At 40.2% G+C, this 15,264-nt stretch overlaps 2 protein-coding genes across 3 annotated transcripts; one reads left to right on the forward strand and one right to left on the reverse strand.

Annotated features, from left to right (window-relative positions):
* Window positions 1-5,583: 5,583 nt before the first annotated feature.
* On the reverse strand, window positions 5,584-9,269 carry LOC143883427 (putative pectate lyase 12). Of its 2 annotated transcripts, none has more exons than XM_077386776.1 (5): window positions 9,222-9,269; window positions 8,429-8,680; window positions 7,683-8,334; window positions 7,260-7,465; window positions 5,584-5,884 (listed from the first exon to the last, which is right to left on the reverse strand). In XM_077386776.1, the coding sequence occupies exons 2-5, from the start codon at window positions 8,611-8,613 to the stop codon at window positions 5,644-5,646; spliced, it is 1,284 nt and encodes a 427-aa protein (XP_077242891.1). In that variant the 5' UTR covers window positions 8,614-8,680; window positions 9,222-9,269; the 3' UTR covers window positions 5,584-5,643. The 2 variants fall into 2 exon arrangements, with proteins under 2 accessions (XP_077242891.1, XP_077242890.1); XM_077386775.1 differs by lacking the exon at window positions 9,222-9,269 and adding an exon at window positions 8,773-9,134.
* Window positions 9,270-10,534: 1,265 nt separating this feature from the next.
* On the forward strand, window positions 10,535-13,618 carry LOC143883428 (geranylgeranyl pyrophosphate synthase 7, chloroplastic-like). Its single transcript, XM_077386777.1, has one exon. It carries the CDS (start codon window positions 12,356-12,358, stop codon window positions 13,463-13,465), a length of 1,110 nt encoding a protein of 369 aa, XP_077242892.1. The 5' UTR covers window positions 10,535-12,355; the 3' UTR covers window positions 13,466-13,618.
* The last annotated feature ends 1,646 nt before the right edge of the window (window positions 13,619-15,264 follow it).

The raw sequence follows: 15,264 nt of genomic DNA on the forward strand, positions 1-15,264 counted from the left end.
CCCAAAACATGGTAAATTATGAGGGACAAGACTTAAGCAACACTCCCAAAAGATTGGAATATAAAATGAATTAAATGTGCAAAATCTTGCATGGCCTGTCGACCACACCTACTCGATTGTCAGCAAGATGCACTCTGTTGGAAACAGAAAGGTCTAGCACACTGGACAAGTCGACCAAGATGGGACGGTCGACCGGACTGGGCTAGAAAACTAGTCGTTAGGCTACAACGGCTAGTTTTAGGGAACTTCACAGGATTTACCAAAATGCCCCTGAAATGGCTGGTTTTGGATCAAATCTATATATGCGGGTTCCCTAGCCTTTTAAACTTGTTTTTTACACACCCAAATGTCATTGGAACATATCTAAGTGTGAAGAAATCTCCTTGAGCCTCTTTTGAGCTATTTCTTTCAACTGAGAAGGGTTTTTGGTTTTCCTTTTCATTGTAAAACCTTGTGATCGGCATGTGTTCGGAGGCACAGAGCCATCTCTATTGTGAAAGGTTGCCACCAAGGTTAAAGCGATTGGATTTTAGGGCACATGTTGTTGTCGAAGTTAAGAAGATCAACATAGGTGAAACCATCAACGGGTTTGGTTGGTGGAGTGGAGGCCTTGTGGATTTGAGGATCGAACCACTTTAAATACTTAATTGGTGTATTCTCGCTTTGTCTCTTGCTCTTTACTTTTATGTTTGTACTATGGATCTAGCTTTGTGTGCTTGATTTTTTTTTTATCTTTTAACATGTTGGCGATTGAAATTGGGTTTTAAGTTTTAAAAGGCTAAATTTTTAGTATTACCAAATTCCCCCTCTTGGGTTGCCATTCTAGGTTGGGCCGTATATCCAAAACACCCTCTTTCTTAATTTCATTTTATGGGTAATCAAGGATCCAACTAGCTCTTCCAATCTTAAATTGTCCAAATCTTTTGCTTCTTCAATAGCCATGTTCTTAGGATCCCAACTTGGTGGAAGTGACCTTACAAGCTTCCTCACCATCTCCAAGTTTGTGTAGGTTTTACCTAAAGATTGAAGTTCATTCATGATGTTAGTGAACCGAGTGTACATATCTAAAATAGTTTCATTTTCATGCATAGTAAAAGCTTCAAGATCATAAAAAAAAATTAAAAAAACTTTTGATTTCTTAACTGGTGTTGTCCCTTCATTAGTGGTTTGAAGGGTAGTCCATATTTCTTTAGCTGTTTAGCAATTGGAAACCCGATTGAATTCCTCAAGAGATAAAGCACAAAAAAATTAAATTTACTCATTTAGCATCCAATGCGGCTTTCTTCTTTTCCGCGGTCATCCACTCTTTTCTATCTTTAGTGGGAGCGGTGTAACCGTCTTCAATAGGGGTAGAAGTAGATGGGTTGGTTGCCATGAATCTTTTCTCTTTTAGATTTTTCAAAAGCAAAAATCTCTAATAAGAGCCTTGTGTTCTGATACCAAATGAAATCCCAATAGGCAACCAGAAAGGGGGGTTGAATTGGGTTTATAAGATTTTAAGGCAACTAATTATAAATTAAGAATCAACTAACCCTTGTTAATTAGAAATTGTAGAGTAAGCAAGGATAAGATGTTACCAATCACAAATAAAGGAAGGTAGAGGAAGAGACAATGAACACAAGATGTATAGTGGTTTGGTCTTTAGATCCAACATTAAGCAATACATCCACTCTACCCAAGTTTATCTCCTCGGGGGATTCCACTAACTTGATCCTCATTTAAAACGGGGCCGAATCAGAACCCTCTCACAATGTCGAGTCTTTAACTCTGTCCATCGAAGTTGTAAGAGATGCCCTTTCCACCTCTTTACAATGCTTCTGAAGAATGAGAAGAACACTCTCGTAGCCTCTTGAAAGGCTTGATATAATATTGAAATCGAACAAATTCTCTCCAAAAGTACAAGTAAAGCCTATGGAGATCTTCTTCTCAAAAGAATAAATTCACAAGTTCAATTCTCATGAAGTAGTTGGAAAACCTTTGCAATCTTAAATGTAGGTGTTAATGAGTTTTCCAAATGATAAAAAATGTTGTAAATGTTTCAATTAAGTTTGTTTATAGCCTATCACCAAATATGACTGTTGAAGGGTGATTGGGCAAGTTTGAAAACAAAAAGGCGAAAAAGAAAACTAGTTGTTATAGCCCGTAACAGCTGTATTTTAGCCAAGCTAGGTCAACCGGCCCAGGTAATTTGAGCCTTTTTTCTGACAAGTGATTCCCGGTTGACCGACCCTTACCCGGTCGACCAGCCCTGTATGGACCTCCCATTTTTAATTTTTCCAACGCCTGATTCTAGGTCGACCATCCCTAGCTCAGTCGACTCACCTCGTAGGAAATTCCAAGGTTTGAGTTTTTCATTTTTGAAACTTTTGGGATTTGTCTATGGTTTGGGAACTTTGAAATCTTTGAAAATGTTTTGATTTGAAGTATAAAGGTTTCGAAAATGGTTTTGAAAAGATTTTGGTGAAAACCTTTGAATAGTGCGAAGACATTTGAAAGAGATCTCCAATTCAATATAAGAAATGCAAAAGATACTTGTCTTCTTGATTGTATTGGCTTCAATGGTCCTCTCTTGGGCTTTTGTTTGTGCTTGTGAACTTTTAGCTTGACTTGAACATGTGGCTCCATAAACTCTTGGATGCTTTCACTTTGAGTCCATGAGTGGGTCAGTCCGGTGAAACTTTCTATCTCCAAGCACACCACGAACACTGAAAGGAGTTCTTCTGATATGAAGAAGGCTTTAGTGAAACTTTCTATCTCCAAGCACCCACGAACACTGAAAGGAGTTCTTCTGATCTGAAGAAGGCTTTATGGCTTGATTGATGGAATCACAGGCTCTTTTCCTTCTCAGACTAGGGGGCCTTTTTGATGGATCTATATGTCTAATATCCATCCCTCCTTCATCAAGGTGAGATAGATATTTATAGAGTTTGGAATTTGACTAGAACTAGGATTTCTAATCCCACCACACTTCTAATTCTTAAATTTCTTTTTAACTAAAGATAATTTAGATTTTTCTCTAAAACTCCTTTTCCAACAAAACTGTAGTGGAGTGTTTCTAGAAGGGTTGGTCCTCCAACCTTATGAGTGGAACCCAATGTGGGCCATACTTAGTTAAAGCCGACAGATATCACTCAAAGAGAAAATTTTCCTATAAAATAATTTTTCATAACCACCAACCGATCTGGTTGAGTATGAACATGGAGATTTCAACTGTCATATTGAGAGAACAAATTACAAGGTGGGAGTGTGGGACACCAATTTGCTCCACATGGAATGTTGGAAGGAATCCAAAAAAATAAAAGACAATGAAAAGGAGAAAAGGAGAGATTTGAAAGGGAGAAGAAAGGTGGAGGAGGAGCATATCCTTGGAAAAAAGATTACAAAGACAACTTGATTAACCGAAGAATTGAGGACCCGGGACCGCACCCAGAATTATGGATAGTGTGACCCAGGAAAACATAAAGAAATAGAAGGGTTTGGAAAGAATCGAGGATAGCATGACCACTTTCATAGCATCCTATGTAGTGATCTTTAGAGATCTAATCTAATAATCTCTCAACCGTCTAATGATTCATTCATTCACTCACATGAAGTCGATTATTTGCCTAATGCGACACAAAATCAATAATTTCATTACCAGTAAAGCATATATATGTTGGAAATGGTAAACTAAAGTAAAAATGCAACTTTTTAATTACTTAATATGTAAGACAACATTAAAATGTTTCTAACTTGACATTTGACTTCCTTCCCCCTTAAGTTTTTGTATTGTTTTTGCGCGTTGTTTTGTTTCTTTTGTATTTTGGTTGGGGTCCATCTCGGCCTTCTTTCTTTTAATGAATTCACCCTGCCATTTCAAAAAAAAAAAAAAGTTTTAATAAATTAATAAAAAATTGCATAAAAATATAGGATGATTAGTATCAAAAAAAGTTATCTATTGTGGTTTGAAACTATAAAAACCTTTATTATGCATCTAATGAGATTCAATGAATATAGTAATTGCGGCGTAGTTAAAGGAAGAGTTGGTCCTATCATTGAGATTTTCGTATCACTGCAAATATTCATCTCATCATGACTCTCGAGAACTGATGTCCTGATGATTAATGGGGTTATGCAAAAAAGTACTCTACCTTTACCCACACCGGGCTAGGATCATCCTATGAAAATGATTCTTTGGGCACAAGATGGCTCATTATATGGACGGTTTGGATCATCCTATGGTATGGCCCGTACAGTACTTTTAAAAAAATAAGGGACTATAAGGGCTTACACCATCTAAAATCTCAATGATCCTTGGGCACAATTATAACACGGATTACTAGAAGTCTAAAATTAATGGAGGAATGCTAAAAATGAGGGGTGCCCTCGCATAAATGGGATGAAAGGGTGCCCCCATTGCTTGCAGGCCATTATTGTGCTCTTTTTTTTTTTGAATGGTAAAATTCATTAAAAAAGACCGAGATGGTCAGAGAGTACAGGAAAGAACATAACAATACAACTCAAGAAATAAAAGCTTAAGGGGGAAGAAAATCAAATTTCTCCAAAGACTCCAAACCAACCCCCCTCCTAGCTTGAGAATCCGCCTCTTTATTTGCTGATCTCCTAACATGTGGGGGAGCCATCATCATGCATTTATGATATACTAAATGAACTTTGGTGATTTGTAGCAAATGGGGGGCGCCCTTTCACCCCACTTTTGCAAGGGAGCCCTTCAGTTTAGCATATCTCAAACAGATATTACAAACATTACCACAAAATTCGTTAATGAGATAATTGCGATCATCAGATTGTTAGAATTTTTAGGCAATGTCCCATCAACCAAGGATAGGGCAGACAACAAACTTGCACAGTCCATGAGCTAGGGGGCAACTTGGGTCAGGTCGGGTTGAGCTTTTGTTAAAAAATGAAAAAAGAATCAACATGAACCCGAGCCGATTCTAAGGTAAAAGCTCAACCCGAATTCCCAAAAATCAACCCGAGTTGTACCCCTATCATGACCTCCCAACATTTTCTAAATATTTAATGAAGGAATGATACTTTGAGAAGGCATTGCCTTTGATGTCGTTGTGAATGTAGCCACACACACATGACATCAGAATGATTCAGACCGATCGACTCGGCCACCATATGAGGAACAGTAGACACTCTATATAGTTGCTCAACTTTATCTTCACCGCTCAATACATGCCACTTGCAAAATGGTTAGTTCGGATTATAATGTTCTGAGAGTGACTTTTGGCCTCTTAGTCTGTATATCATTAATGTACGCGGGTGGGCACCCCATGAAATATGAGGATTGTTGGATCATGGTGGGCCCATCCGTGAACACATGATAGAGAGAGTATGAGGGAGTGGGGTCATCCTTCCCACTGGACCAACCAGGTGTTAATAATAAGGAAAATGCTAAAAGGGCAGGGATTTTGTGCTTTTTTCCACAAGTCCAGTCAAAAGCCTTGAGAACACTTTGATTAGATGACCCTCAGGCGTTGATCCATAAGACTCAGAAGAAAATCTAAGCCTTTGATTTTTTTCCAATCTTTTATCTTATGCATTGGAAGTCCATCGGGGACTGGGACCAAGACCATATTGTAGGTCACCTTATCTTCTTCTATACTAATAATGGGCCTTTTCCAATTTCTATATTCACGTTGTGGTGATGATGTACAAAGTGATTAGGGAAGACATAATAACAATGAGAAGAGACAAAAACATGGAGGGGGTCAATGATGCACCGCTCCCATATATTGTTCCATCGTATCCAAAGCTCCCCATCCCCACCCCAGTGCCAGTGCCGGTGCCGGTGGTGGGTCCGGTGCCGGTGGTGGATCCAGTGCCGGTCCCACCATTGTTGAAACCTGGGTACGTGATGCTGATGCTGTTGTCCCTGCGCCACCCAAACAAAAATGATAGTTAGCAATCATTCAATCACATGGCCACAGTAATTTAACAAGGGAAATGATAAATGCGCCCCTTTTCATCACTTGGACCCAGCTATGGAATCTACAATTCCATATTCTGAGAATTGCATTACTCACTTTTTACTGCAGGCCGTGTTTGTTTTGGATTTTGAGAAGGAGTGAGAGTCCAAAACTAATTATTTGACATAAATTTTGAGTCGAATAAACTGAGCAATCAAAATAGGGTAGGCACATGTCCTCCTCTCAAAAGTCCCTTGACTGGGCAGACATAATCCGAGCAATTCATTTGGTGGGACCCACCCAACATCATTTACTACTAGTGTTCATGCAATGCATTTGGAGGGGATGTTACTTATCAAAACGAGGGGTGGATAGATTAATTTGGTGGGACCCGCTCGATTTACTTTTCAGCTTTGCACTTTCTCTAACGTGTTCGGCGAATTACAGCCAATGTGGGCTCGGTGCATTTGTTGGCACCCATGACTTTGCGAATAAAATGACGAGGCCTCCATACAGAAACCGAAATTGTTGAACAGAGTCTCCATCCAAGGATTTTTTTTTTTGAAAGGTTTCGCTAAGTCACTCGTTAAGGTGCATTCGGAACTTGATTTTGTAAACATGTTTTTTTAAAGAAAAGGTCAAAAAACATGTGTAAAATTAAATTTCCAATGCACCTTAACGACTCTCGTTAGCAAAAATCCAATCTAAAAAGTGAGCAAAAAGCGGCGAGTGAGGCGGAAAGGCATTGTTAAAGGTATTGTGGGGCTGCTGTTACATGCGGAGCCAATCAGATACATAAAGAAGGCGTATCTTGATGGGTGTATGTTGAGAGCGGGTGATTACTTTCCATTTACGCTTGGAAGGGTGTCAATATAAGAAATATAGGGGTGAGATCATCACTTTTTTTTTTTTTAGGACCAATTGAGAGAGGAAAGGGCTTTTTTTCTTTTCAAAGCCAAATTGCCCTCTCATATGGCCAATGACCTGTTTCTTGGTTTATATTGATTGTGTGAGTGAGTCTGTAGTGGTTATTACTTATTACATACTGCCCTTTGGTTCATAGCAATTACACAAACCTAAGATCAACGCATTCAAAATTCTAGTAGATTGTCTCATTGGAAGAAATTTGGAAACTATGGTACTGGCCCACATTGTGTGTAAACAGTCGGATACCAGAAAAAATGTAGGGAGTATTGTGGGTACCATGGATGAACGGTTCTGATTCTAGTACTATGGGTCCCACATGGACCTTTTGCAGGAAAATATGGCCCCCACCTAGTTTTAGGGTTAATTAAGAACTTGATTGGAGAAATAGATAAATAGTAAGGAAAAGTGCAGTACCTGGCCCCACCCAAGACCCCAGCATTCATGGTTAGCTGGTCTAAGAGAGCTACTGATTTGGGCTCCACACTGGACGCCTTGGCATACTTGGCACCCAACCCATCTCCTGATGGGACGAAAAAAGCTCCATTCACCATTATATCTCCCTCTGTTCTCCAATTCCACCCACTCCAAACATTCTCCTCTGTTTCCACGCGCTTCGTCACCTGCAACCACAAATTAACACCCACAGACAATGACAAACCGAGAGTAAAGCAGATTTGATCTATGGACAGTATCATTGTGGTAAAGGTGGTAAGGCCAGAGGAGCACCCAGAAGTGGAGGTCGTACGCATCTATACCGTAAAATCGATTAACCATATAATACGAGGAAATGCATACAAAACAGAGGAGAACAGAGGAAAACAGAGCAGCAAATAGTACCTCTTTTGCATTTGGATCGTATGGTGCGGTAAACCGATTGCCCTGGCTGTTAATTGTAGGGTTGGCACTGCCTCCAATCGCATACATCTCCCACTGTGTGAAATCATTATTAACGATATGGAAGTATCCATGTCGACACCTGGGCATCCTCTGCACCAGTGCCTCACCAAAATGGTTAAAAGCTATGGTGACCTGCATGCCAGAATCCGGTAGGTAATTGTCGTTGTGACCCAGAAGCATCACTTCGTCGTGGTGGGAGAAATAATTATTCGATATAGTAATCCCCGTCGACCCCATTATAGCATCAATCAAACCATCTTTACAGTAGGACAACGAACAATGGTCGACCCAAATGTCCCGGGCTCCGAAAATGGAGATCCCATCACCGTCCGATAACGTCCTCCACCCGTAATGGGTTGGGCTGGAACGTACGTTTGTGTTTCCAGACTGAACACAGTTGTGAATATGAATGTTGTGGATAATCACATTGCTAATATACTGCAAGGTAATGCAGCCGCCTCCTACTATGTGAACGTTCGCACCCCTTCCATCGATCGTCTTGTAGCTGTTAACGATCAGTTCTTCCTTCAATGTTATCATCATATCCGCAGAGAAAATGATCCAGAGTGGTTGGTCTTGAATCACTGCGTACCTGTTGGAAATTTGAGATAATAAAGGGACTGGTCTATGGCTTACGCGAACCCAAATTGGTGCAACTCTAACCAGGATTTAAGGACTAACAGTACCTCAGCGTTCCCGGAGTTGGGGTAACCGCGTCACGGTCTGATGAGTCTGTGACGACGTAAATCTGACCGTTCCGTCCACCCAACGCGTTCTGACCAAACCCAATTCCGCAATCGGCTAAACGCTGTCGGTTTGCTTGCCAATTTGGGTCGCATCTCCAACAATCGTCAATGGGATTTCCTGTCATACAAGAAGAAGTATCTCCCAATCCCCCAAGTAATGTCCTCCTCCTAAACAAGGATTCGTTCAATCTCCTACATGAAATTAAAAACAGAAAAACGAAATTAAATAAATACACAAAACCAAAACAATATAAGATCCTTAACCCAGTCTCTATATTATTTACCTATGCACATCTTGAACGACGAATTCTGGGTTGGGATGTGGGATAGTAAAGTTTGGTGTTGCTAAAGCAATAGGAGAAAAGGCTTTTACAAGCCAGAATAGCAGAATGCAGGTGTTTAGAAGCATCTTTTGCTGTTGTTGCTCTCTTTCTTGTTCTTCAATGAACTTGATTAAGGGTGTAGGAATTTGAAAAAATGGGATGTCTTAATTTATAATATCATATTATAAAAATAATAATAATGGGTAAAAACATTGAGTTGGGTTACTCAAGATGGAGATTTGGGATTGGACGGTTTGGGATCTCTCCCCCTCCCCCTCTCTCTCAATTCTACCTTGCTTCTTCATCATACATTCCAAGCTTGAGTATCTAAGCTAAAATAAATAAATAAATAGATAAATCCATGCAAAAGGGTAAAAAAAAAAGTAGAAAAAAGTGGGCTCTGTGTTTACCCAGTTTATGCAACTCTTTTTCTCTCTAACCTGTAGCTGATGTTTTGCTAATTTTCCTCCTTTTATGTCTTTGTAGAGAATTTAATATTGTTTCCTTTGCAGCTAAAAGTAGGCTGTGAGATTCTTTTGTGTCATGTATTTTATCGGGGCATGCCTCAAAGTCTTCAACCATTCTAAATTCTCGACATGAGGGACCCCTTTTCGTCTGTTTCATGTTAAATACCCCATGTAACAAAGTATCTTAAATGATATTGGCACTTCCCTATTTTTTTTGAGTTGTGTCTGATACAGTATCAGTGGGACTGTAAAAAGCACAACAATGCAAAAAAGAAAAAAAAAATGTTTTGTTTAATACTTTTTCTTTTTTCCCTCCGCAGATAAAGCAAAGATAAAATGCACTGCGGCAGAAATTATAAATAAATATGGTTAAGGGAAGGGCTCTATGTTATCTGGGAAAGAATCAATCCTTTCTTGGATACTTTTCTTTTCTTCTTGGGGTTTGTGTCTCAAAATCACATTCGTGGAATATTCGTTTGCATGATCCTGAACGTTCAGATTTTATGTGTGATAGTCTAAAAATCAAGGATCATGATCATTCGGTTAATATAGAACTGCAATAAAAGAGTTCATCACAGCATTGGTAGTTTGGCAAGTTTTTCTTGAAATTTATTTCCCATGTTTGGTTCCCATTTTTTCCCAAGTGTGTTAATCGGGTAAATTTTTCATCGAAAGGCATCTTATAAATTTATAATTAACCGTTCTATAGCTGTGAAAATTTTCACTAAAAAAACTTTTCAGTGTTGGCAACATATGTCTTTTAAAGAAGAAAAAAATGAAAAGATTTGACAAATGGTCTTCATGAAATGGATAGCAATCTTCTTTTAGATGGTTAGGGTTGGTGATTATCATGGCTTTTTGCAGTGGTGATTATTAGATAAGAGCTGCCACGAGAAAAGTGTGTATAGTATGCTGTACAAAATCTGTTGGGAATGGATATATACCAAACGAACTTTTTATCCTTTGAGAGAGACAAAAAATCATGGAATTTATGCTTTCCGTGGATTGCAGAAATTAAAGCATAAATTCTCTCCCGACTTTGAATTTTGTTAAAAGCCATGAGTGCCCCACCTTGGAGCATGGCCATGGATGGTTAATCAAACTACTTAGGAAAGAAATCCCCCCCCCCCCCCCCCCCCCCCCCCACACACACACACACTTTGGAGCATGGGCTAGGTGGGATGACATGTCTCACCACATGGCCTCAAGTCCTCTTTGAGCTTGGGAGCCATGTGAGATGACGTGTCTAGTCATGCAAACTCAAGACTTGTGGGCTCAGGAGCCAGGTGGCACTTTGTGATTGGTGCTCGATTTTTGTCCACAACAAGTAGGTTGGGAGTAGGCCTGTTCATCAGGCTTGAGTCTTGGGATCGCCACTGAAAGTGATGCCCAGGAAATGTTTGGAGTGACAACAATAACTTGGACATTTCGGGCTCTTCTCCTAGAAGCCATGGCACTGTACTCCTTGTTTATGTGAGGACAATCGAGCCCCAAGGTGGGAGCCAATCTGTTGCTGTTCGAATCTGGCTCAAGTTGATCGAAGGGTCCTCCTCAGATACAGCGGAGGCCGAGGACATCCAGCTGGGATCTCTGCAGGCAAGAGAAGGTTAGAAATGGTCAGAGCCGTGGCTTCCGGTAAACCCTTTGACATTCAAGCCAGTTGAGGCAATAGGTAGAGTTAAGCATCAAGGAGAAGCTAAAAGAGGTTTGGTCCTGTGTACCTGTGTTCAATCGATGAACAAGTGTCTAGTTGAATGGTTCTCCAAATCGGATCTCTCCCTCCCCTTTAATGGTGTCCAGGTTCCGTTTTTATACATAGGAGTTAACTTTTTCCATGGGGCAAAGATGGCGTGGTTGCCCTTGCCAATGGTGTTTGCATCGTTGTTGCAGGAATCGTTCAGTCATATGCGAAAGGTATAATTAGTTGGAGTTAAAGTTCTAGGGACTTAGTTTTTTGTTTTGGAATTGTTAAAGTCATTTGCTTTTCATTTGTTAATAGTAGTTTAGGGAAGCCAAGTATCGGTAATTCTTGTTAATTTTAATTTCGGATTTGAAGTGTAGCCTATATTTTAGGCCCGTTTTAGTGAAATTTGAATTCTCTTGATCAGTATAACAACTTAGACCTCTTTATTTTTGCGTTTGGCATCAAGAGAACAATTTTCTTCTCTTGAATCACATCTTCTCCTTCCATCCTAATTGGTTTTCTTCTCTTGAATCACATCTTCTTCTTCCATCCTAGTTGGTTTCATTCCAACAATTTTTCCCTTTCTACAAAAGTGATGTGGTCCATGCTTCTCGCTATTTTTTGTTAAAAGATCAAATCCATCCAAACTGATATGGGTCCTACGGAATTAAGGGTGACGGGCTGATTGGGCAGTGAGGGGCGCGTTGTTTTTGGACACGGTGTAGGCTGGGGGTATGAGATAGTTAAGAGGCTGGGTCCCTACTGATGATACACTTCTTTTTGCCGCGTGGCGAGTGTTTGTTCCGGGGCTCTTGTGGGTCCTATGCCACGTGTTCATATCCGGTTTTATCCCTACAAAATCATAGTGATGAAATATGGGTGTTTTTGTCATTCCACTACATTTTCATAAATATTAGAGGGTTGGGATTATCAAAATCATTTGACTTTTATACGATGGTGTATGGCACAATAGATGGACGGACCAGATCCTGCGGTGTTGTGATTTTTGATGGACCAAGTGGTTTGGGGTTTCCTTGAGGGAATCTAATGGAGCAGTAAGATAAGGAGCGATTTGGAATCTACTCCAAACTCTCTTGTCTTTCTTTCATTGTATTGATACCATCAAAAAAATATAATTCTTCGAGAATAAACGCAGAGAGAAGCATAGCTTTAGCCGAACCAGATAATCAACATTGGACACTAAGCTCCAAAAAGAATCAAAGGGGAATAATCATGACAAATAGCATCGCATCTTCCCCATCGCATCTTCCTTCTACTCTCTAACCAGTCTCACAAACCTCAATAATTTGAGCTTTTCTATAAAAGGGAAGCGATGAAACAAAGAAAATAAAGTTCAGCTAAGATTTCCTTTTGTACAATCTAATTGATATTCATGGCCATCACTGCAAGGGTCAGGCATGAAAATTCACTTGCTCTCAGAAGCCTCCTTGTCAGTGGGGATGTTAGTGCTTACAACATTGCAAGCCTCAGGTATGTAAATCAACTGGCTCTTAGAAACATGCCTAGTACTAAGAAGAGCCATATGATCAACCTTGAGGTACGAGCAGTGACCCTAGAGACCAACTCGTCTGTGATTGCGAGACCCAAAACCGGATTAAAATTCAAATTCGAAGAGTACATGACATGCAAGGTGAATCGGGTGAACAAGGCACTTGAGGAGGCAATCCCTTTGCGCCATCCCTACAAGATCCATGAGTCAATGAGGTACTCTCTTTTAGCCGGTGGCAAGCGGGTCCGTCCAATACTATGCATCGCTTCATGTGAATTAGTGGGAGGAGATGAGGAGTTGGCCCTCCCACTAGCATGCGCGACCGAGATGATACACACCATGTCTCTCATACACGATGACCTTCCTTGCATGGACGATGATGATCTCCGACGCGGAAAGCCTACCAACCATGTGGCCTTCGGCGAGGACACAGCGGTCCTTGCAGGGGATGCCCTACTTTCGCTAGCTTTTGAGCATGCGGCTGCGAGAACAGTCAATGTGTCCTCGGACCTGGTGGTTCGAGCCATAGTTGAATTGGGCTCGGCCGTGGGCTCAGCGGGCCTAGTGGCAGGTCAAATCGTGGACATTGCTAGTGAGGGACGAGCAGTGGATCTAGGTCTGTTGGAGTACATTCATGTGCACAAGACCGCGAAGCTTCTTGAAGCTGCAGTAGTCTGCGGTGCAATCATGGGTGGAGGTGATGTCGCCCAAGTTGAGAGGATGAGGAAGTTTGCAAGGTGCATAGGTCTATTGTTTCAGGTGGTGGATGACATTCTTGATGTAACCAAATCAACACAGGAGTTGGGGAAAACAGCAGGGAAGGATTTAGTGACTGACAAGGCAACTTACCCTAAGCTGATGGGTCTGGACAAAGCTAAGGAGTTTGCTGATGTATTGGTGGCCCAGGCAGAGGAGGAACTTGCCTGCTTTGACCCAACCAAAGCTGCACCACTCTACTGTCTCGCCAAGTATATTTCATGCCGGCAGAATTAGTAATCCTCTAAGGCAAAATACAGGTCATTTCAATGGGCTTCAATGGATGCTCAACCATACAACTCTTTATGGTCGTGCAATTTTATCAACCAAGTATGTGTTTGCATTTGTATAAATTATGGGAGTTATAATATGATGGATGTGTTGGAATAATCTCCCGAGAGATCTAATAGAATCATTCATTAGGGTTTCTGCTAAAATTGATTTTGGATAAGTAAATGTTAATCATTTCGGTCTAAATTCACCCAATGTGGTCGGTTAGTGCACCTTGGTTGTGAGTGGACATGTATGAGTGAGTGGTGAATGTGAAGGCGTGCCAACCACCCCGAGGCAGATTGAAATTCAATTCAATGAGTTGATGACCGAAACAATAATCATGTTAAAGCCCACAAAATTAGTTCCATTGTAGTTTCTACAATGGTTGGAAAGAAACAAATTCAAAATGTTCTGTACGTTCCTGGTTGGCTTAAAATTTGCAAAGTTTGGGGCAATTGATAAAAAAGGGGTATCTTGTTATTTTCAATGACAGAGAATGCAAACTCTATGATAAGAAGAGTATCAAACTAGTGTTGTCTATTGATGACATAAACAAGACAGAAACAAAATGTTTCAGTTAGAGTAAGTGCCCTAAAAGTCAGTACATTTCATATATCTTGTCACTTAAGTTTAATAAATGTTTCATTTCATGCAATTTATTAAGTATTATCTAATTGAATGTGTGATGTGCTCATTATCTGACACATATACGTTGTTAGGAAGCAAACTAGGATTACCATGTTCAAGGATTCGCAGATCCTAAGGAGCAAGTAGATATGGTATCTCAATTCTTTGAAGACCTTAAAGGTTCATGGTTGGGATCGAGATTGAACATCTCCTTTTGTACACAACTAGCATCAGTCTTGCCTACATGTACATGTTGTGGAGTGGTTTATCTCAGTCACTTTGGTAGTGGACCTTAAGCGAGAAGAATGGGTGCGATGATGGGATCACACACTGAACATGATTATATTAGAATAGCGTGTGGACAAGAGTTAGTAAGACTATTCTATCAGACAAGACCTTTTACATGTCCTTAGACCTGAGGGGTCATTTTGATCAGTGGGCCTAGCCCTAAATTCTTAGTCTATCTAATGGTGGTCCTTCTATGGATCACTTAAGAGTAGTACTAGAGTCTTGGACAAACTCAAGAGGCTAATAAGGATACCCGACATGAAATTCTCCACCCCAAATTATAGGGATATCATCTACATTCAGTTAGAGCAGTAGGCTTATAAAATAGCTTGGGCAGGGGATTTGATAAATGGTTTATGAAATATTTTACTAAAACACTTGCATGTTTTTAAAATGATTTTTTGCAAATGCATTTGCGGGCCCTAACTGCTTGACTGGAAGGTATACCGCGAGCAAGGTTTTAAATTTCGGTTTCAGAGAGTGTTTCGGTCCTCAACGAAACCGAAATTTTTGCCTGAAATTTTGGAATTTCGAGCGAAATCCTCGAAACAAGAAAAAAGAATATTTTACTATGTATAAAATTTCAATAATTTTGGCTGAAATTTCAAAAAATTAATAAGCAATTCCAAAAATCTAGATATTTGGGTGAAATCCCTTAAATTTCGCCCAAAATTTTGGGATAAGCGAAATTTTTTTGAAATTTAGGTCGAAATAAAGTAACGTTTCGAGTATATTGGATTTTGATCGAAATTCAAAACCTTGACCGTGAGAAGGTTCAAGGGGTAGTACATGTCCACTCCTCGTAGGACCCAACTCACTAGATGTGGGAAGGAGAAAGGACTTGCACA

The sequence above is a fragment of the Tasmannia lanceolata genome, unplaced genomic scaffold, assembly GCF_043159265.1.
Source record: "Tasmannia lanceolata isolate RefF3 unplaced genomic scaffold, GAP_Taslan_0.1 ptg000008l, whole genome shotgun sequence".
NCBI lineage: Eukaryota > Viridiplantae > Streptophyta > Magnoliopsida > Canellales > Winteraceae > Tasmannia > Tasmannia lanceolata.